This window comes from Manis javanica, chromosome 15 (assembly GCF_040802235.1).
Source record: "Manis javanica isolate MJ-LG chromosome 15, MJ_LKY, whole genome shotgun sequence".
NCBI lineage: Eukaryota > Metazoa > Chordata > Mammalia > Pholidota > Manidae > Manis > Manis javanica.
In genome coordinates this window covers 10,819,845-10,842,834 of record NC_133170.1, presented here as the reverse complement: position 1 = coordinate 10,842,834, position 22,990 = coordinate 10,819,845, and the positions used below count along the sequence as shown (strand labels likewise).

General features: G+C 37.7%; 1 protein-coding gene across 6 annotated transcripts in view; it reads right to left on the bottom strand.

Annotated features, from left to right (window-relative positions):
- The window catches only part of LMNTD1 (lamin tail domain containing 1), a 317,264-nt gene that overhangs the window by 5,434 nt on the left and 288,840 nt on the right, over positions 1-22,990 (bottom strand). For 4 of the 6 annotated variants that reach the window (XM_037020398.2, XM_037020396.2, XM_073223451.1 and 1 more), the window contains 5 exons: positions 15,905-16,091; positions 15,435-15,554; positions 13,214-13,428; positions 12,480-12,651; positions 994-1,056 (listed from right to left, as the gene is read on the bottom strand). In XM_037020398.2, coding sequence (XP_036876293.2) covers positions 994-1,056; positions 12,480-12,651; positions 13,214-13,428; positions 15,435-15,554; positions 15,905-16,091 — 757 coding nt within the window. Of the gene's footprint in view, positions 1-993; positions 1,082-12,479; positions 12,652-13,213; positions 13,429-15,434; positions 15,555-15,904; positions 16,092-22,990 lie in introns of all 6 variants that reach the window. The other 2 variants (XM_037020399.2, XM_037020400.2) reach the window with 1 other exon arrangement.

The window sequence follows — 22,990 nt, the reverse complement described above, 5'->3', positions numbered from 1 at the left end:
AGGGAGAGACAAGTGAAAAGAAATTGGACAGCTAAGCGATCCAGGAGAAAGGAAAGGTCGCTATACAGGCAAGGGTGGTGGTGGGGGAACCACGAAAGGCCAGCGGAGTAGTAAACCCAACATTTCTGCCAGCAGAGGCTAGAATGCTGACAAGTTAGGGATCAAGTGGCTGTGGCTTTATTCTTAAACCAAGGAGTGAACCTAATGCTTGGTCAGAAAAAGAGCAAGAAGATATATAAACAGATGAGTGAGGGACTGGGGCAGCAAAGCTTATCAACGAGAGGACACAGACCACAGGGGCCTTGACCAAAAGTCACCATGTCCGCAGTTCTTGGAGGGAAAGTTTAAATACATCCACTTACAAAGCAGAAAACCATTGAAATCTTCCTTGATACCTCAGATGTTGGTGTTATTATGAAAAAGATGAAGCATTGTAGGAAGTGACTTATTAAATGACACAAAGTCATTTGTCAGCTGAATAGTAGAGGCCAGAGCTCCTCACCTCTGGCTTCATTGCCATTTCAAAGATGAACCACTACAGAAGCCTGCACTCCTTTTAAGCAGAATAATTTCTGTTAACTTCTGAACAACCTATTGCTTGTAAGTATTAAAATCTATTGGCATAGTGGCAGAATTGTATTTTGAGTTTTGAAGTGATTCTGGATTCCAAGCCCACTTCCTTATTCATCACTAAGGACAGGATGAGGGCAGAAGGCAAAAGATGTGGTATTTCCGTGTTTCCCATTCTTAGAAAGTTGATCACACAACAGGAAAGACAAAACTGATGGCTATGAAAGCAACATAAACATGTAACAAAAAATTAATGACTACAGGATATACGTGAACAATCCATTTTCTGATGGCCCTTAAAATATGTATCTGCAAATTATTTTTATTACTTTATAAGTATATTATATTATCATGATATTTTGTATTAATGAACATTTTACTACTTTCCCGCAGAGAAGACGAATTTGCAGTACTGTTACTTACCTTTAAAGGCTGAGTTGATTGCCTATTGCTTTTGTAATTCAGATGTCTTGTTTTTTTCAGTCCCTGCAAACCACAAAAAAGAGGGAGACTGGGGAGAAGGGCAGGAATTCAGTGTAATAGTCCAAACATTGATTTTTCACATTAAAACAAAGCTTGGAATAAACTATCAACAAAAGGATTTTCTTTCATTTGAAGAAGAAATCAAAAGTATAAGGACATTATTTAATAGTAACTTGAACTGAGTGGTTAAAAAAAACACCTGAAAATAAGCCCAAGTTTTCAATGAATCATTTAAAAAGGAAATATAGTTTTGAAGACCTAATTAATCAAAACTTTGAAAGAAGAAATATCCATCTGGAAGTTACATTTTTTAAAACTGAGGTTGCAGAGTAATTTTACCAGCTTGTAAAATTCTTCAAATGTTTAACTACTTTGTACAGTTGGAGCTGCCATAATGATGAAGTAGCCAGTGAAGGAAGGCAAAGCAATCCGGCTGCATGGGGGGAATGAATGAGATGGTGTGTGGACAAAAGCAGGTGCTGTCAGCCTGACATTTTAGCTGGCTCCACCCTGGTGATGAATGAGGTGACAGGTATGGTGGCCTCCCTCCCTTTCATACACTTCAGCAGGGACTGAAAGTGACTTTGTTTAAATGTAATTTCCTCATAGAAAACCAGTGTATCAAACTGAAATAGTGCTTGACCGAATGATCCCAAGTACAAATTACTTCTAGCTCAGAGATGGTGTATTTTTATTCCTGCAAAATAAAAGATAAGAAAGCAAAATAATATTCCAGGTACATACAACAATGAGCTCCTCTGGAAAACTCAAGCATGGTCATACCTAAACGCTTCTTTTTCTTTGCAAAGCACAGAAGAATTATCAAGTTCACCTGCCAGTATTTGATGACAAAGAAAAAATATCCAGAAGTGGGATGTGAAAATGCGACCTGCAGGGAAGATTAACAAAAATGCAGCGTGTCTCTGGTTAATCCAGCGATCCTCTTAGCCACAAACAGGACGCTGAATCCAAAGAATCAGAAAGCGGAAACTTTCTGACTAGTAAGTTACGGACTTGGAACGTAAATAGGCTTCTAGTACATTTTTCATACCATAGGCAGTGGCTTAGGTATAAGAAGAATCTGGCTCATCACTTCCCATTCTCTGGAGCAAATTTGTTGGCATAAAACAGACCTTGTAAATATTTTATGTACATTCTTCCAGACTGACTGGCCTGAGGATGAAGATTTTGAATTGCACCCTCAAAGCTTATTCTTCAGCCACGTAACAACTGTATTTTAGAGCCAAAGACATTTATTAAAAAATCAAATCTATATTTTCTTGGAATTTAATGACAGGATATTCAGTAGTAGTAGTGATGTTTGTCTCAATTTCAGCGGCTGATGGCAATTTCCTGAGTTTTTGGGCCTGAGGCACTCAGAATCTAGTAACTTTGATCTGAATACTCTGACTTCCTGAAATAGCATTTCTTACTTGTGTGAAGAAATGGAACATTAATGACATATATTTCCATAAGTGAAATTATAATCTTTCATAACTAAAGAGAAATTAATTTAAAATACTTCTGTTTTATAATGTTGAGATTTTTGGAAATTGAAGGTCTAGTCTTTCAGTCATTAGGACTAAATCTTGGAATTCTTTGTGCGGTCATTAAAGAAACCACTTTGAGCTGTAGGAAGAGATATTTAAATGGTTCTCATTTGTCTATTCTTTAAAAAAAAAGTCCTGCAGAAATATGGTGATATTACAATCATTTTTCTGAAAACAAGCAACCGAAGGGGAAAACCATTACTCTTGAATACATGATGTTATATAACTTTTCTTTATGAAAAACTTCCTAATTTTTTTAAGTGTCATTTATATATGATCTTATGTTGGTTTCAAGTATATAACACAGTGGTTAACAGTTACCCATGTTATTAAATCCATGCTCCCTCTAGTGCAGTCACTATTTATCAAATGTAGTAAGATGTTACAGAATCACTAGAAGTTCCTAATATTTTTGATGCTATTATTTGATAACAAAAAAATGGACAGAAACCCTTGGAAGTTTGCAATGTTCCTTAAAGTAATGATTTTCTACACAGTCCGATTATAAGAGGTCCAAGTAATTGGCCTTTTTTATTCTGTAGGATAGTCAGATTTTTTTGTTCAAAATTTTCTATATATCAATTCATATAATTTCTAGTTACATAATTGACTAAAACAGTCAACAGGCATGCACACACACACACGCACATATACACTTAATTAAGAGTCTACACAATCATAGGGATGTGATATTTGGTTTGAATAAATATTTTGATCCCATGACAGATAATATAATACAAATCTATTGGAAATGTAATGAGTAATCATCCACAATCCAACTAAAGTAAAATTCCATAACTGTGATCTTAAGACAGAGCTTACATTGATGAGATTTTAAATGTTTCATTCCTGCATAATGCTGTCTGTGTTCTAGTTTCATGTATTTTCTAACAGACTGGCTTTTATAATGTGGCTCTGCAAGCCTGAGAAATGAAGGGGCGTTATTATTATCCTTACTATAATAACATTTGCATGGGAGACGAGAGCAGCTGTAGAGTTACAATGAAATGAAACTCTCTGCAATGTGCAATATGGGTCACAGATGACAGGCCAAGTGTATTAGGCAGTATGCAAATAAAGCACAGTAAACAGTGCACATGCACTCTGTTAGCTGTAAACAACATCTGTAGGGCACTATCTCCAGACTGGTTTTTGCCATTTCACTTGAGTTACAGAAGAAGACTGATAAAGCGGCCCACAATCTGTAAACTAATCTCAGCAAGAAGAAAGCAATTCTCTCTAGGTCTAGGAACAATCCTGGCAACACAACGCAAACACACCAGCTTTGTTAAAGGGTCTGAGGTCCACCCCTCACTGGGCTCATGCCTGGCCTCTTTGCTCTGACAGTCCCAAGCACACACTACCTTCAATTAAAAATGTCTTTCTTGTTTATTTTGTCAAATTTTTATCATGAAAAATTTCAAACATATGGAAAGTATAAAAGCATAATAAAACCAAATCTGCATACCTACCACCCGGATTCAATGTTTAATGTTTTGCCATATTTGTGTTACCTTCAATCTGTGCTTTTATTACCGAATCATCAGAAAATAAAGATTTCGGTATGAATCTAACAACAACCAATATAACCAAAACACAGTTAATGACTGAAGGAAAGAACAGTAACTCATCAACATCTAATATTCATTTTACATTAGAATTCACCTAATTGCCTTTTCTTGCTGTGACTTTTGTTTTCTTTTTAACCAGGAGCCTATTAAGTGAAACCGAATGGTAGTTAATGCTGTGTGGGCCATCTGGTTCAGACACAACTTAACAATGGCTTAAGCAAGGTTATTTCTCTCACTTAAGAGTCTAGAGATGTGCCATATAGGGCACCAAGGGTGGCTTTTCCCTTCTCAGTATATGGCTTCATCTCTGAGTTGAAATATGGCAGCTCTAACTCCGTGATCACAGCACAGAGGGGACAAGGGAGAGCACACTTCGGGGCACTCTCCGGAGGTTGCATGCGCGATTTCTACTCACATTCCGTTATGCAGAATTAGACACAGGGTCTCGCCAGCTGCCGCAGAGGCTGAGACAAACAGGCTTTATTCTTGGTGGCCCTGTACCTAAGCTTCCCTGGATCTGGGGGTCTTGTGTGTGAGGAAAAGTGGGCAGTAATCAGTCATCTTGATCACAAAACATTCCTGGATATGCCTGCACTACGACTAAGTATATTAACATGAATTCTCAATACATTGTGATGTAATGATAGGCTTAGATGTATTTCAAGTTAGACTATTTTCCTCCTGCACTAAATCAGCCTTGTATTATTGATAGTCATTTTGAGTTCATCAATGTATTTTCTTTATCTTTCCTTGTCAAGTTATAAGCTGTCATTTTAAGCTGTGCTTCTTCCCTTTCTAATTTTCTTTTTCCTGTCATCGTTTCTAAAAATAAACTTCTATTTAAGTGTAGTGTGAATACAGAAAAATTCCGAAGTCATAATTGCACAGCATGGTGAAAACAGTGATACATGTAAACACCACTCAGATAAAGAAATGGGACATTGTTAGTATTCAAGAGGTCATTTTTGTGTAACCAAGTACTACTCTCTCACCAAGTACTCAGAAACCATGTTGAGATGGTTATATAATTTTCCTCTTTATTCTATTAAGATAATGAGTTTAGTTCATTAATTTTCAAAGCTCAAACCAACCTTGCCTTCCTGAAATAAAACTATTCTGTTTGTGACATACTATACACAAATAATCCATGTATTAAAGAAGACACTATACTGGAAATCAGAATATATTTTGAACTGAATGATAATGAAAGTATGACATGTATCATTGTCATAAACATGACATTCTTATAATACTCACAAAACATGGAACTTAGAATACTTTAACTCCATTTTCTCCCCCTCCAAACTTCTGTGCTATTGCTCTTGTTGATTAAATTGTGTCCTTCAGAAAGATACGTCAAAGTGCTAACCCCTGGAACCCGAGCATGTGACCTTATTAGAAATAGGATCCTTGCAGATGTAATCAAGTTAAGATGAGGTCACACTAGGTGAGGGTGAGCCCTGACCCAATGACTGGAGTCCTTACAAGGAGGAAATGTGGTCCTGCTGAAGCCTTTATTTCAGACTTCCAGTCTCCAGAACAGTGAGAGAAAAAATTTTTTGTTTTAAGCTACCAAGTTTGTGGTAGATTGTTACAATAGTCCTGGAAACGAACACGGTTGTCAAGTACTTAAATTCTACATAACTTTAAAACCCTACAAAACAATATCAATATTGCTTTTTACAGTGAATGTTCATTTACGGTTTGACTCTCTCCACTTCTTATTTCCTACATCTCTGTGATGCCTTCTAGGATCATTTTCTTTCTTCTTGAAGTACTTCCATTCAGCATTTCCTTAGGGTGGGTTTGCTGTTGAGGAATTCTTTCAGTTCCTGTTTGCCTGAAAATGTCTTTATTTCGCTTTCACTCTTTGCAGTGCATTTTTGCTGGGCATAGGACTCTAGGTCAGTCCTTCTTTTAGCATATCAGCAAGAGGAAAATATCATTTCATCGTCTTCTGACTTCCATTATTCAGTTTTCTGACATTTAATTATAATAGACGTAGGTCGTGTTTCCCTTGGATTTGTGCCCCTGGAACTTACTTTTCTTGATGCCTTGGCTTGATATTTGTCATCAATTTTTGACAATTTCTGTTGTCATTTCTTTAAATAGTACTTCTCTAATCTCTCCTCTCCTTTTGGGACTCAAATTACAACTGTACCAGACCTACCCGTTCTCAACCTTTTCTCTAATATGCTTTGTCCTTCCTCCCCCATTCTTTCCTTCCAAGATTTTGGAATATTTTCTACTCCATTACATTTTAGGCATTGCTTCTCAAATTCTCTTTTAAAATGCAGATCTAACTCTGAGATGCCCGCTTAACAAGCTTCAGTGGCTTCTTTGCTGTCTGTCCTTCAGCGAACGTATTAAACAGTATGTGTACGATGACCGGGCTTGCCGCAGGGGGCAAAAAGGTGAGCTGTAGAAAAGCTGTTTCTATCCCTTTTGGGCTTGTAGTCCAGTGATAAGGAGAATTTACAATAAAGTGCAACAAGGGCATTGTTTGATAGGAGAAGTATAGGATGTTATGAGAACCCGTATCAGGAGCACAGACTCATGTGGTGGAGGTCAGAGATGGATTCTCGGAAGGCAGTGACATGTAAGTGGAAATTTTAAGGATGAATTCTCCCTCCACGTGAAGAGAAGAGGGAGAGAATTTGTGAAGGCCTGGAGGTAGCTAATGGCATGATGAAAGAACTTTAGATGGAAGCACAGAACACAAGTAGGTGAATGTTTGGGTGGGTCAGGCAGCACCATTTATAATAGTCAAGATACGAAAGCACCCTCAGTGCCCATCAGGAGATGAATGGGTAAAGAGGATGTGGTACATATACACAGTGGAATATTAGCTGTAAAAAAGAAAGAAATCTTGCCATTTGTGACAATATTGATGGACCTAGAGAGCATATGCTAAGTGAAATAAGTCAGACTCAAAAAGACAAATACTGTATGATTTCACTTACATGTGGGATCTAAAAAACAAAGCAAACCATAAAAACAAAACAAAACAAAAATTCCAGAAACATATTCATAAATCCAGAGAACAAACTGGTGGTTGCCAGAGGGGAAGGGGCAGGGGATATGCAAAGAGGTACAAACTTCTAGTTATAAAATAAAATCACGGGATGAAAAGTACAACATAAGAAATATAGTCAATAATATTTTAATAACTTGGTATGATGACAGATGGTTACACTTATTGTGGAGCACGTTGTAATGTACGTAATTATCAAATTGCTACATTGTACTTCTGAGATGAATATAGTATTATGTCAACTGCACTTAAATAAAAATTCAAAAAATCAGTTTCATAGGTTTGGACTTTATCATGAAGACAATGGAGGTGAAAATGAAGATATTTAAGGACCAAAACTGAAGAGCTTGTTTAAGATAAACAAGGTTCTGTGATTGATTATAGAAAGGGAAAAGAACAGAGATTGTCGAGGCCTAGGGGTTCTGAATGGTATTGACTGAGATATGGGAAAAAGTAGAATGACACGCTTTGGGGGAAAGATGATGATGCATTCAGTTCTGAGCATGTCGGGAATGGGACACCCATGGAGCATCCAAAACTACAGGAAACTGGCCCCATGAATCGGAGTTCAGGACAGAGGCTGGGCGGAGATACAGGTTATGGAGTCTTTCCTACTCCATTTCATGTCCCATAGTGCTTTCAAAGTTCTTCAAATATTGAGGTAACTATATGAGACACCTGCTTAAAACCCTCATGCCTCTTCACTACCTACATGATGCGGCCTAAACTCCTTAACATAATGGCTGCAAATACCTTTAAAATCTAGTCCCCACGAAAACTTCAGATTCACAGCTCCACATTTACTTATATTTCAGGTGGATACAATTTCTCACTATTTTCTGACACATAGGATTTTCTCTTTATCTCTGTATGCTTTTGAAATATGCTGTTTCATCTACTCAGAATGCTTTGCCCCATTCTCTTTTCAACACGAATAACTTCTACTCATCCTTCATGATCTTAGGTCAAATGCTGTCTCCTCTGAGATGCCGTTTCAGTTGCTCTCATGTCATTTTATAAATGTTTCTAAAACAATGTTTTTCAAGCAGCAGATCCTGTCCCATTTATTGGTTATGAAATAAATTTAGAGGGTCATGAAAAGTACCTAAAAATGAAAAAGAAGAGAGTAGAGTACAAAATACATTACATTCAGAAAGTGAGTTTTGCCTTTTGAAACTCTTAAGTTATAGATGTATATGTATAAATATATGTAGAACAATGATGTAAACTGTATTTCTTTCTGTGGTTTATGGTGAAAAATATTGGGAAGTTACACCCTTAGCACTTTTGCTGTTTTACAATTTATCTTTCCCCCTAGAAAGAAAATGCCTGATTTGTTTTTGTGTCTCTGGCGCTTAGCACTGTGATTCATTATAGATACTCAGTCATTGTTGAATAAATTGTTTATGGTAGAAAATACTTTACACAGTTGCCACCATTTTGTTCAGTGTTCCTTCAATGCCTCTACTAAGGTAAAGAAATTGTTTAAGCTTTTTGATTACATGCCTTTAACACATATTCCAAAATTCTTTGTAAAAGGAGTGATATGTTCTGGGTTTAGAATATATATTCACAGCTACTGATGAGTTTCTGTACTTCAATGGTCGATAGTGGAAAATTTTCAAAATTTAAAGTTAGATTTGTGCTGAACAGCAAAAACAATAATAACAAAACCCAAGTTCATGGATGTTGCTCCAGGGAGAGGAGGAGGGAACGAGGCCTAGGGAAGAACTACAGGGGAATTCTGTCTCACATTATATAAAAAATAGCTGATGCAAATATGAACATACTAACATTTTCATTGGAGGGAGTAGGTTGAGGAGTGTCTTTTGTACCTTTCTGTACTTTATAGCACTGAAAGAGATACAAAGAGGGAAAATTTCCCAGCTCTACCACTTACTAAGCTCTTTTCCTGTAAATTGGGAATAAAAGCAAGATATAAAGAGATGAAAATGTGTCCCCTTAGAATCTGTCATCAGATTCCCCTGAAGATAGAGGGAGTCCTATGGTAGGAGGTGTGATTTCTGAAGGTATGTGAGTAAGAGCACTTCTGATGGAGAAAATGAGAAGAATTACGGCAAGAGATTGGGTAGCTCATGTACTGAAGGGCCGGTGGGTAGGCCCTCATGGAAGGGTGGCCGAAAGGAGAATCTATCCATGTTTTTTCTTATGGGGCAGAAAGCTGTGGGGGGTGGTGCTTTGATGAAACCTTCTCTCATAACCCCCAAATCATTAGGAATACTCTCTGTACAAGTGACTTTTTATGTTTTAGTTTGTTCTGAACATGGAGAGGGAGAAAGAATGAGTTTCACATCTTATTTAATCCTCTAATAACCTGTAGCCACCAAGTCAGCTGGAGCCGCCATGTGTTTTGTGATCTCCATCAGATTGAACAAAATTCCCAAGACCTTATATTTTAGAAATTCAGAACACTCCTCCAGTTCCTGCTAGTTCCCATGGGAATAAATTCCCAGTCAAACAAATGATAAGTGACAACTTGCAGCAAACATTCTTCTCCACGGTGTTGCCTTAGAAGCATTCCAGTTAAAAACAGGAATAACCAAAGATGCTCATGCTCACTGGAACTATTCCACAAGATGCCAGCGGACATGCCCAATGCAATAACACAAGAAAAGGATAAAGTGTATAAGAATTGGAAAGAAAAGATGTCATTATTTGCATAGTACAAAGAAAATAAAGCTGTAAGACTCTACAAACTGTAAAAACTAAAAATGATCAGAAAATTTGCTGAAACAAGAGCAACATAAGAAATTACTTTCCTCTCCTTTAAAAATGTAAAAACTTTTAATAGAAGAAGTATTTCAAAATCAGCAGCAGCTGCAACAATAACAAAGAAAGATTACCTGCCCAAGCGAAAAGTCTAACAAAAGATGTGCAAGAATTTTGTGGAAAATTATGGCATTGAAAGGCATGAAAAAAATCTGAGTGGACAAATGATTTTATGGAACATGATTCCGTATCACAAAGGTGTCAACTTTCTCTCAAACTAGTCCATAAAATTCTTGCAATTCCAATCAAATTGCTAACAGCATTGTTTTTCTGTTAAACTTGACAAACTGTTGCTTGCAAAGAGCAGGAAAAAGTTTTAGAAAAGTCAGAGGATACTGAAAAGGAAGAGCAAGAAGAGTCAAAAGCATAATTATATATAAAATAACAATTAGAACAGTGTTATTGGCAGAGAGATACATCAATAGGACTCTCCAGAGAGCATATAACCAGACGAAGCTTGTGGGGCAAGTGGTACTATAAGTCGGCATGCAACTATACTTTATATTTGATGTTGGGAAGATGGGTTTCCATTTGGAAAAACTACTCAGACAATACACTATTTCACACTATACACAAAAATAAATTCCAAATGTGTTAAAGATACATACACACAAAATTGAGGAGTTATTAGAAATAAATATAATACAACTTATTATCATGAAATCGAGTTTTCTTCTTTGACATATAAGATGTGCAACAACCTGTTAATACAGAACCTTCACTCTAAAACCATAGTGAGCACTAGTTAACATCAATCAGATTGACAAGAAAGACATTCTGACTATAAAGTTAGATGAGAAGACAGGAAAGGAAGTCTTCCAATGCTGGTGGGATTATAAATTGGTAAAATCTTCTCTAATAGTATTTGGCAAAATCTAATAAATTTGAAGATGCGCATACTGCATAGTTGAGTAAAAATATAGGTGTTTTAGAGGACTTTTAGAGTTTAGTTATACAAGTGTTACATGTTATATATGTGTACAAGTAGGTACAGCGTTATCACTGCAGTAAGATACAAAATTTTCATTTACATTGTTGTACAGAAAAATTATTAATAGGAGACTAGATAAATAAAATGTAGGAGGACTGATGATGAAATCCTATATAGTAGTTACTATTACAGAATACATGCATACAGTGAAATATTTGTGTTGCATAGGAAAGTTATTAAATACCAAGGCTGAGTAGCTACCGCTATAGGAAGGTGCATCAAGAAAATGTGAAGTCAAATTTCACTAGAAAATAAGTTGTTCAGAATGAGTAAAATAGAGAAGGCTAGGTATTAATTAGAGAAAGACATAAATTAATTTATTTCTTGAGAGCTTTAAATCTAAGTCATTAAGTACTAAAGATATGTGTGAAGTGTATAATTTATTGCTGAAAGAGCTCTTAGAATTTCAGGCCAAAATAGCTTACTTTACAGATGAAGAAACTCAGGCAAAAAGATACAAAGTACTTAACATTATGAAATGGAATATATTCAGGAATTTACATGATTTCCATCGTTCCACTTCTAAAAGGTACTATTTTGGGGGTTCTATTTCCCAACAGTGCGTTAGTGTATTAACACAGTGGTTTTCATACTGTTGTATACAGAATCCTGTGGGCCCAGAGAGGCGCCTCAGAAATCACAGGGAAGGAGGTAAGAGAGAAGGGTGTAGTGGGTGGTGAGGGCTCCTCCTGTTCAACTTGCAAGGTTTCCCAATCCATATACATTGGGATTCTGCCCAACATTTCATTTAAAAAAGCATCCCTCTGCTGCACGGAAGTTTGTAAATTATTATCATTTCACCAGGATATAGCTGCTGTATGAAATAGAGTTTCCCTACAGCTGAGGATCTGGCTGTGTGTTCGTCTAATCTGTTCTTCTGAAACATTTGGGTCATCTGATGAACCTCATGGACTTTCTCCCCCCAAAATATGCAGACATATGTTTTTGTACCACATTTAGGAGGTTTATAGACTTCCTGAAATCCATTCACAGATTCTGGGTTAATAACACCAACTCTAAAAGCTTTATTTCAAGAACTTAAATAAGAAACTTCTGGTTGAAAAGGAATCAGAATTTGGGATTAATATTAGAATGTGTTGGGAAAAGATGGATGGATAATTTTTAGTACAACTTAAGTTGTAGGATCAGTTTTTCCTGCCTAATGAAAAACAAAATATGCTTTGGACCAAAATTCAAGGATCCTACATACTGTTGCTTGCCGTGCTGTTCTTATGATTCATTGATTCATTCAATAGGTATTTATCATGAACAGCAGAAAACATGGTGCTAGAGCAAATGTAAGTGAAGGGTTCACAATAGTTGATTTAGGAGCCATCTGTTCTTGAAAATATGGGTAGTTTTTAAGACATAACTTATCTTACCACTTAACCTTTGTTCACCAGTTGTCAACACACACACACAGACACACACACACACAGACACACAGACACCCCTTACTCTCCACTGGAGCAAGTTTCCTTTTGACTCACCTGGGCTGGGTCAGGCCTAGGTGACCGAGGCCTGGGCTGTCTACCTAAGCTGCTTCCAGCCTCGCAGGGATTGTGAGGCCCAATCAGAGGACAGTAGGGATGTGCAGGAACATTGGGACTGTGGCACCAAGGGCTGTGATTAGGAAAGAGGGTTGATGGGATATCTTTTTCTCTGTAAAAGAAAAATAAAGCCCAAATTGAACCCAAAAGTCATTATCTGCGGTAAATTTATGTATTAGCAATGAAGGCTCAATTAAAGTGTGAGCCTGTTTTGAGACCAGAGACTGTGGCTTTGTTAGGCCTTGTGGGCAGCATTTTTATCACATCCCAGGGATTAGCCTGTAAATGAGTAACACAAATTCTGCACCTTCGGCCACAGCTAGCCTTTGATCCAGGGTGAAATTCCTAGGAGACGCACCTCTCCCACTACCTACACACTGCTAAGGGTGGGTGATAACCACCCTCTGCCTCTCCTCAGCCTTGCCTCTAATAGCAGCGCCACCGAGAAGAGAAATGGCCAGAGGGATCTCAGGATCACCTAGGGGAAATCACCCGCCTTTATCATCTCATGTATGTAACCCTGCTCACTCTGTTTTTATGTTTCTCATGGTCCTATTCAGAACAGGATTGTTTTGGCCATCACTGATTTACCTATTCATCACATGTCTACTTGTCACCCAGCCATTCACATCTGCTCAGTTAATAATTGTAGGAAGGACTCAATAAAAAATTACCTCTGAAGAAAGACTCCACCTGGTTCCATCTGATATCTGGAGGTGTCTTCCTTAGACTGATCTTGTTTCTCTTTAGTTGGAGTTACAGCTGGTACCCAGTGAAACCTGTGCCTTTGAGACACAGGGCTTACTACTGAGCATCTGTCAAATTCAATGTCCATGTCCAGTTTCTCCCATGCTTGCTTCCAGTGAATAGGAGTATACCAGGCAATAGCCTAACAAAAATGCATCATTAATATCAAATACTATTGAAGTTAGATAGATTTTTTTTAAAATGTCATAGGCTTATTGCAATAAAATTTCAAAATCAAACTGTATAATGTCACTCGCCTTCTGTGTATGGATTAGTGAAACATATGATGGGGATACAGCAAGACCTCCTTGCCTTAGTGTCCAATTCTGAATATTCTAGGCTGTGTAACCTCAGGTGAGTTAGTCACTCACTGTCTTGGACTGTGTCCTCATATGAGAAACGGGGAGGCCGGCAGTGGGGAATTGCTATGCAAGGATGTTGTGAATTTGGGTTAAGCTACTGAACTTCATAACTGTAAAGAATGGTGTAAAAGGTAGTTGTAATATTAATGTTAAAATTTCCAATATTTAAGACTATGTGTACCTGTGTATATGTGTGTGTGTGTGTGTGTGTGTGTGTGTGTGTGTGTGTGTGTGTATAAGTATATGCCTTATTTGAGATGGAGAAATGTGCAGAACTAGAGACCTGGAGAGGAAATGACATTCTTCAGGGTAGGACCCCAGTTGTGACTGTCAGAGAGACCCGTGACCACTAAAGCTGGAGTTTGTTCTGGTTCCCTGAATGTGTGATGTGTGCACAACATATATGTGACACAAATTATTTAGGAAAATCACATGTAGGAAATAAAAAATTATGTCTCTGTTCAACCTGAGAAAATTAAGCACCAAAGTGTGGCCTAACATTCTATTTGTTTTTGTGATGTGTTTTTAGTTTATAAAATTTGAGGTTTAGGGTTTAAACCATTGAAAAACCCTCTGCTTGGCTTAACAAATTAAACAGACATAAAGGCAATTCAGGGCAAGTTCTGCTAGGCTAGGCCTATGGAAGAGAAAGAGATGAAATCTTGAAGAAGTTGTTCAATTTCATGAGTCACAGTAGGAAAATCCCATTTTTGCTTCAGATCATTAGTTAGGGACTCTCTTTTCTAGCAACTCAAACATAGACATTTGTGTGGCAAACGTGCTCGTGATTCGCGTGGTGCGAGTGCCCCTGAATCAGATTTAAACCTTTCCTAGGTCAGAGCAACATTCTTTCTCCCTGTATTACAGTGACTTAAAAACATTTGATGACAGTGACAATGATAATATCATGAAACAAAATGATATGGTCTAAATTCCACCTCCAGAATGTTGGCCACATGAACCTTAGAGGCTTACTTTTAGTATTATAGAAAAATTCTTGGAGTTAGAATATCTGGTTTTGTTTTAGTTTTGCCATTTTACTAATCGTGTGACCTTGAATGAGCCATTTAACTTGCCAACCTCCATTTTCCTCCTTTGTATGTATGTATGACACAGTAAGTTAGACTGGGACTAAGAAAAAAAGAATATTTAAGAAAAATCTAAAGTATGGTTTTGTAAAAGGAATAACTTTTTTGGGTTGTAAAAAACTTTTATGGGTCTGTCTTTCGGTCCATATTTATGCTAATATTACACCAAGGAAAAGGGAGAGTGAAAATATAAAATTGGGATGAAGTTATACAAAGTTATTACTCATACACTTAATTTTAGGATGAATAAAGGATGGACATTACAAATTAGACTATGTGTCTTGAGAACAGGTATCATATCTTATTCAATATATATACCCAACACTTAGTAGAGCCCTTAGAATAAGATCTCAATAAATATTTGAGAGTGAATAAATGAATAGAAAAGGCCTTTCCCTTCTTAACCCACTCTTTAGGCTAAAATACCATAAATATAATCCATCACTGACTCTGAAACTTGAAGCAGCTTTTTAGATATATGGGGTATCAAAATTATTTTTTCCAAATGGTGAGTAGCTCTTCGGCATTTTGGGGCTGGGAAGAGGTGCTGAGGATCTGCTGGACGTGTTACGGCAGCTAGCGATGGTTCTATCAAGATTTTAGAGGTGGAAAAATAGTTGAGTCAGCTAAGAGGAGAGGGGGAACCCAAGGAGAGCACCCATTCTCTTAAAAACTTTTGTTAAGCCCCAGACACTGACTTCACCATTAGGTTTGCACAGGATCGTTGTACAGTCCGGGCTTGTCTTAAACTTGTCCTGTTCCTTCCAAAGAAAGTCTGATGGTGGCTGATGCTTCGCCTCAGAAGCTGCCGCCCACACCTGGAAGAAAACAGGTCGTAAGGACCAGTGACCCTGGAGCTCCCCGTAGTATTGTAAATATCAGAGGGTTACTGCAACGTACCCTTCTGAGCAGCTGAACTTTTAGAGTATAATGACTGTACAATATATATCATCAAGCTATGGGATACCAAACAGCTCCTGCTCACAGTTTGAAGGAAAGCACAAGAAAGGGGAGAAACTCTCCAGCAAGAATCTAATCACCTGTTCTCCAAGCAAACAATCTCATTGCTTTTCTTTTAAGGATTATGTTTGCTGAGTTTTAGGTAGTAAAGTGCATTTCATTTAATAGTTTGGAATTCTAGTTCAGAATATTTATGCTCTGTACTCACTGTTACTGTGCAGTTGGCCTGCATTCTGATATCTGGAAGGAATTGGTACAAAGAGACTGTTTGTCCATCCACATTTTGCTGGAGAATATGGCCTCCGATTTCCAGTTCTTTGTCAAGGGAAGAGTTAATGAGCTTCACAAATAAACCCTTAACATTTACTTCAGCTATTTTGATGTCTCCAAGAGCACTAGAAAATAAAACACAAAGATTCTACAGCAACTTCAGAGATGGGTGTCTTTAGCTCATCTTAAGAACCAAATAATAAATATGCTTTGGAAGTTGTTCCTAAGCAGTGTATTCTACTGGACAAATTCTATGAAGAAATGGTATATTTTGTGACTTAAGACAAATGCTTGAGCGCTTAGTTCTATTTGTTTACCTGTGCAACAAAATTATCTCTCACATAAAATAATTAAAGAAAACTTAAAAAGTGCACCAGGTGTCAAGGCATAAATACCATAGAAAGGTGTGATGATCATTTTTTAAATTTTCTACTGTTCATCATTAACCCACTGAAGCATGAAATGCTCAAGTAGCTCAAGAGGAAGGTTAAACCATTTAATTTGCTTTCTGATAAAGTCACTGTGAAGATGGATAGCAACTAAGTGCCTCTAAAAGAATTCTCCAAACTTAAAACACATAAACAGAAAATGGTATTTTTTTCCTTCTAGCATATGTTGAGGGCTTAGTATACAACAGGGACCAGGCTAAACATTTATATACTAGCGTTTTTCAGAGTGTGGGTCACAATCTATTAGTACATCATGACATCCTTTTGATGGGTTAGGGCCATTATTTAAAAAATGAAATATATCTCTATCAGCAATAATAACCAATACTTATGTGCCACAAACTTTAAAAGATTATATCTACATTTATATAAACAATTTCATATCCACATTTTGAAAATCCAAAAAGGTCTGAAAAACCAAAAAAAAGTTTTAAAAACACATATGAAGCAAAATCTGACCAGAATTCCCTTGGTGACAAAACCTGACCTGGACTGAGATGAGGCTATTTATTTCTTCATTTGTGGTCTGTGTGAATATTCACATATTCTCCTGTGGAAAGATTAATGTTTGATTTGGGACACTTTTCCAAGCTCAGATGGGGTGTTATGTTAAATGTGTTCTAGGCACCATGTTACTTTTCTAAAATCCTCCCATTTCTGAATTTGGAAACATGTAAGTCCTCAGATATTTTGGTAAAGGCATTGTGGACTTACAGTTACTCATTTAATTCTCACAAATAAGGCTACATGTTTCTTATTGAAGGTCACAGGCAAAAAGGTTAAGGAACACTGTATTACAATGTTTAGTTCCATTTTATAGATAGATAAAGTGAGATTTAGAGAGATTAATTGCCATGTCCAAGATCCTTCAATAAATGTCAGTCCCTGTTCTCTCTCTCACCCAGCTAGTAAAGTTTCAAAGAGGTTTGATCCAACCATCCAAATTCTGTATATACTGTGGGGTTGAGCACTGCTAGGAAACACACACACACACTCACACCAAAGTACAGATTGCCACCACCAAATTAATTAGCGGCCTCCAGGCACACCTGGGCCCTTAGTGATGCCCTCAGCGACCGGCCGCAAGTTGTGTTCTTCAGAGTAGAGCCAGCACCTTCTGTCACTCCCCCAACAACGTTCAAGTCGCTGCCTCACATGTCCGTCCTGACCCTCAGGAAGTGATCTCACCAAGAAAATAGGATCATTGGAGAGAAGTGTGTTTTCTTGCTTTCCACTTAGAAACAGGTTCACCCACACCCACATTTACTTCTGGTCCAGCCCACCTCGTCTCAGTGGAAGAGGACCTTCTCCCATCCAAAGTAAACCCTCTGGGTACCACCTCCTTCTGCTCTTTCAGTCTATTCAATGTTCCCTTTTCTCCTTTAACTCCAACCAACCTCTCTCTTTAGACTACTTCCTACCCCAAGTATGTACATTTCCTTAAGTGCTACCATCTTAAAAAAGAAAAAAGACAATATCCCCACAGCTCCCACTTCATGATGCCATCCCAGGCCGAGCTCCTGGAAAGACACCTCTTACTCACTTCTCAACCCACTACCATCTACTTCTGTCTTAGACCAGGACAGCCACTGCCCTCAGTTGGAAAACTCAGAGTGGTAACTTTCCAGTCTTTGTCCATTTTTAGTGAGGTGTATATAACTGACATATAACAGTATATCAGTTCCTGTGTACCACAGAATGATTCCATATTTGCACATATTGCAAAATGGTCACCACAGTAAGTCTGATTAACATCCATCACCTTACATAGTTACAAATACTTTTTTCCTGGGATGAAAACTTTTAAAATGTAATCCCTTAGCAACTTCCAAATACACAATGCAGTATTACTAACTACAATCACCATGCTGTACATTACATCCCCATGACTTATTTATTTTATAACTGGAAGTTTGTACCTTTTGACTCGTACCCATTTTAGCCCTCCATCCTTACCCCCTACCTCTGACAACCACCAATCTGTTCTCTACATCTAGGAGTTTATTTATTTTTTTTAGTTTCCATGTATAAGTGAAATCATGTATGTTATTTGCCTGTCTCTGTCTGACTTACCTCACTTAGCATAAGGCCCTCAAGGTCCATTCATGCTATTGCAAGTGGCAAGATTTCATTCTTTTTTAGGGTTGAATTATAGTCATACATACATACACATATAATACATATATACATATATACACACATACATATGACACATTATACTTTATCCATTCATCCATCAGGTCAGTGGAAACTTAGGCTGTTTCCATGTTCTGGCTGCTTAAATAATGCTTCAGTAAACATGGAGGTACATAAATCTTCCTGAGTTAGTATTCTGTTTTCTTCAGATAAATACCCAGAGGTGGAATTGCTGGATCATACGGTAGTTCTATTTTTCATTTTGTGAGTAACTTCCATGCCGTTTTCCATAGTGGCCACACCAGTTTACATCCCTACCACCCCGGCCTTTGTCTTGCTGTCTCTGGGGCGTCCTCCTTTTCCAGGAATGCCCTTTTTGGAACTCCTGCCCTTGTTTTTCAAGTCCACTGCTTTCCTTCTATCAGTCTGGTTGCTCCTTTTCCGTCTCTTCTTCAGACATCTCTTCATCCATTTCAGAGATATTAATACCTGGGATTTTGTCCTTAACCTCTTTCATTCTCCTCAAACTCTACATATGTGATACCACCCACCAACAGGACTGCTGAATCTAAATATCTTGCTTAGACTTTCCCACTGAGCTTTGGACCCATGGAAACAACTGATCACAAGACCCCAAAAGTGACTTTAAATCAACATGCCCCAAACTGAACTCATTATTTTGGAAGAGTGGGAAGCCTACTCTGCCGGATTGCATCATCGTTTATTTATCTGCCATGCCTGACCCTTCCATACTTGCTCTCTTATCCTCTGGCCTTATCTATGGCCAAGTACCATTGATTCTACCTCTGTAGTTTGCGCTGTATACATCACCTACTCATCCCTACCACCACTGTCTCCATTAGGCCATCATCACCTCTGCATGGCATTGTAGCAGCATCCTAACTGGCTTCTCCAGTCTTGCCCCGTCCTAACCATTCTTCACTTTGCTTCCAAAGCAATCTTTGTGCAAGAAAAATCCTTCAATGTCAGATTGTTCCCTTCTGGAGAAAAGAGCAACTTCAGAGCATGGAGACAAGGCCCCACATAATCTGCCAATCTCTTTAGTCTCTTTTTCCTTAATTCCCACCTTTAAACTGCAGATGCAAAGAATTTCTCACAAGACTTGTGATAATTCATGCAATAGCATGTTTCACCCACTGCCTGTGCACATGCTACATCTCCTCTGGTTCCCCACAGCCTTTCCAGTGCTCGAAATTTTCAGACTTCCTGGTACTTTCAATATCGTGGATGCAAATGGTATTCACTGTTATTTTAATTTGTTTTTCCCTGACTACAGTACAGATGAATAAACTACTAACTGGCCACTCAGTGCTGTGAATTGCTGTTGATACCATTCTGTCCACTTCTATTACATTACTTTAAATTTTTGTGATTGATTTATATTATTCATAGCATTATACATACACATATTTTTGGAAGAAGAACTGTGGAGTAACAAATGAGTATTATTCACATTACAGGCATACTTCAAAGATATTCCAGATGACTGCAATAAAGTGAGTATCAACTAAAGCAAATATTGCATTAATGCAAGTCAAATGAATTTTTTGGTTCCCAGTGCATATAAAAGTTATGTTTACACTGTGGTTGTAAAGTACTGTAGACTATTAAGTGTGCAACAGCATTATGTATAAAAAACAATGTACATACATTAATTAAAAAATGCTTATTGCTGAAAAATGCTGTCACCTGAGCTTTAAGTGAGTCATGATCTTTTTCCTGGCAAGGGGTGTTGCTTCAGGGCCGATGGCAGCTGACTGATTGGGGGGTGGCTGCTGAAGGCTGGGGTGGCTGTGGCAATTTCTTAAAATAGACAATGATGAAGTTTGCTGCATTTATTGACTCTTACTTTCATGAACTTCTCTGTAGCGTGCGATGCTGTTTGATAGCATTTTACCCACAACAGAAATTCTTTGAAAACTGGAGTCAAGCCTGTCAGATCCTGCAGCTGCTTTATCAATTAACTTCATGAAGTATTCTAAAATCCTTTGCTGCAGTTTCAACAAATTTCACAGCATCTTCCTAATGAGTAGATCCTATCTCAAGAAACCACTTTTGCTCATCCATAAGAAGCAACTCTTCATCTGTTCCACTCTCCTGAGATGCAGCAAACCAGTTCCATTCAGGATACACTTCTAATTATGGTTCTCTTGCTGTTTCTACCACATCTGCAGTTAACTTCCTCTCCTGAAGTCTTGACCCCTCAGAGTCATCCAAGAAAGTCTGAATCAGCTTCTTCCAAATTCCTATTAATGTTGATATTTTGATATTTTCCTATGAATCATGAACGTTCTTAATGGCAGCTAGAATGTTCAATCCTTTCTAGAAGGTTTGCAATTTACTTTGCCTGGATCCATTAGAGGAATCACTGTCTATGGCAGCTCTAGCCTTATGAAGTGTATTTCTTAAATAATAAGACATGAAAGTCACTTACTCCTTAATCCATGGGCTGTAGAATGGATGCGCAGAAAATACACTGGCATAAAAACACCACTAATCTGCTTGCACACCTCCATCAGAGCTCTTGGGTAGCCAGGTGTATTGTCAATGAGCAGTAGTCTTTTGAAAGGCCATCTTTTTCTGAGTAGTAGGTCTCAATAGTGGGCTTAAAATATTCAGTAAACCATGTTGTAAGCAGATGTGCTATCACCCAGGCTTTGTTGTTTCATTTATAAAGCACAGAAAAAGTAGCTTAATTCTTAAGAGACCTAGGATTTTCAGAATGACCAATAAGCATTACTTCAGCTTTCAGTCACCAGATGGATTAGCACCTAACATGAGAGTCAGCCTGTCATTTGAGGCTTTGAAACCAGGCATTGACATCTCTCTAGCTACGGAAGTCTTAGATGGCACCTTTTCCCAACAGCATGCTGTTTCATCTACACTGAAAATCTGTTGTTTGGTGTAGCCACCTTTGTTAATTATCTTCGCTACATCTAGATAACTTGCTGTGTCCTTTACATCAGCACTGCTGCTTCACCTTTAACTTTTATTAGGAAGACAGCTTCTTTCCTTAAACCTCATGAACCAATCTCGGCCACCTTCAAACTTTTCTTCTGCAATTTCCTCACCCCTGAGCCTTCCTAGAACTGAAGAGAGTTGAGACCTTGCTCTGGATTAGGCTTCAGGTTAGGGAATGTTGTGTATGGTTTGACCTTCTATCCAGACCACCAACACTTTCTGCCTATCAGCAAGAAGACTGTTTTGCTTTCTTATCACTCATGTGTAACACTTTTAATTTCATTCAAGAACTTTACTATTATATTTGCAACTTGGCTGTTTGGGGAAAGAGCTTATCTTGTCTTCTGACACACCTTCCTCACCTAGACTAATCATTCCTAGCTTTGGATTTAAAATGAGAGACAGGTGACTATTTCACTTGAACACTTAAGAGACCATTGTAAGGTAATTAGTTGGCCTAATTTCAATATTGTTGTGTCTCAAGCAGAAGGGAGGCCCAAGAAATGGGAGAGAGATGTGGGAAAGGCCAGTCAATGGAGCTGTCAGAATACACACATTTAGATTAAGGTTGCTGTCTAATGTGGATGCAATTCATGGTACCCCAAAACAATTACAATAGTAATAGCAAATAGCAAAGATCCCTGATCACAGATCACCATAATGAATAAAGCAATGAAAAAATTTAAGATGTTGTGAGAATTACCAAATTATAACACAGAGATACAGAGTGAACATATGCTGTTGGAAAAATGGTGCTGATAGACTTGCTCAGTGCAGGGTTGCCACAAACCTTCAAATTGTAAATAATGGGTTATCTACAATAGATCCAAGATATCTACAATAGAACAAGATAGGCCTATATTTTAAGTTGCTACATTGGTTACAATTTGTTACTGCAGCCATAAAACCTAATATACACTTTTTATGAATTTTAGAATCACTGTGCTAGAAATGTTGCCTGCAGTTTTGATCTCAATGTTCTCACTGGAGATTTATTCCAATGTCTCTTGTCTTCTATTTTACAACTCATAAACCAACTACCAATGTTTTGTTGTTCCTTTGAAGGTTTGTATACTTTTACTTTGCTTACTAAGATTTTCCTTATTTCTTCAGTTTTAGAAGTTTTTCCACAATGTACCCAAGATTTTGGATTTTTTTTTTCCTGTCTTTTATCTTGTTGGGAGTTGGTAGTACTTCTTATATCTGTGGCTTGATGTATTTCATTTAAGAAAATTCTGCTTTATTTCTAAAAATACTGTTCTAGCTCAACCTTTCTTCTTCTTAAGTGACATTAGTTACAATTGGTTAGATTTTTTTCCCATCTTACCCTATTTGTCCTTATGCTTGTTTCTGTTTTTCTAATCTCTTTGCTGTCTACAATTCAGTGTAGATATTTTCTTCTCAAAATGTTCTAGCTCACTAATTCTTTGTCCTGTTGCATCAAATGTATTGCTAAC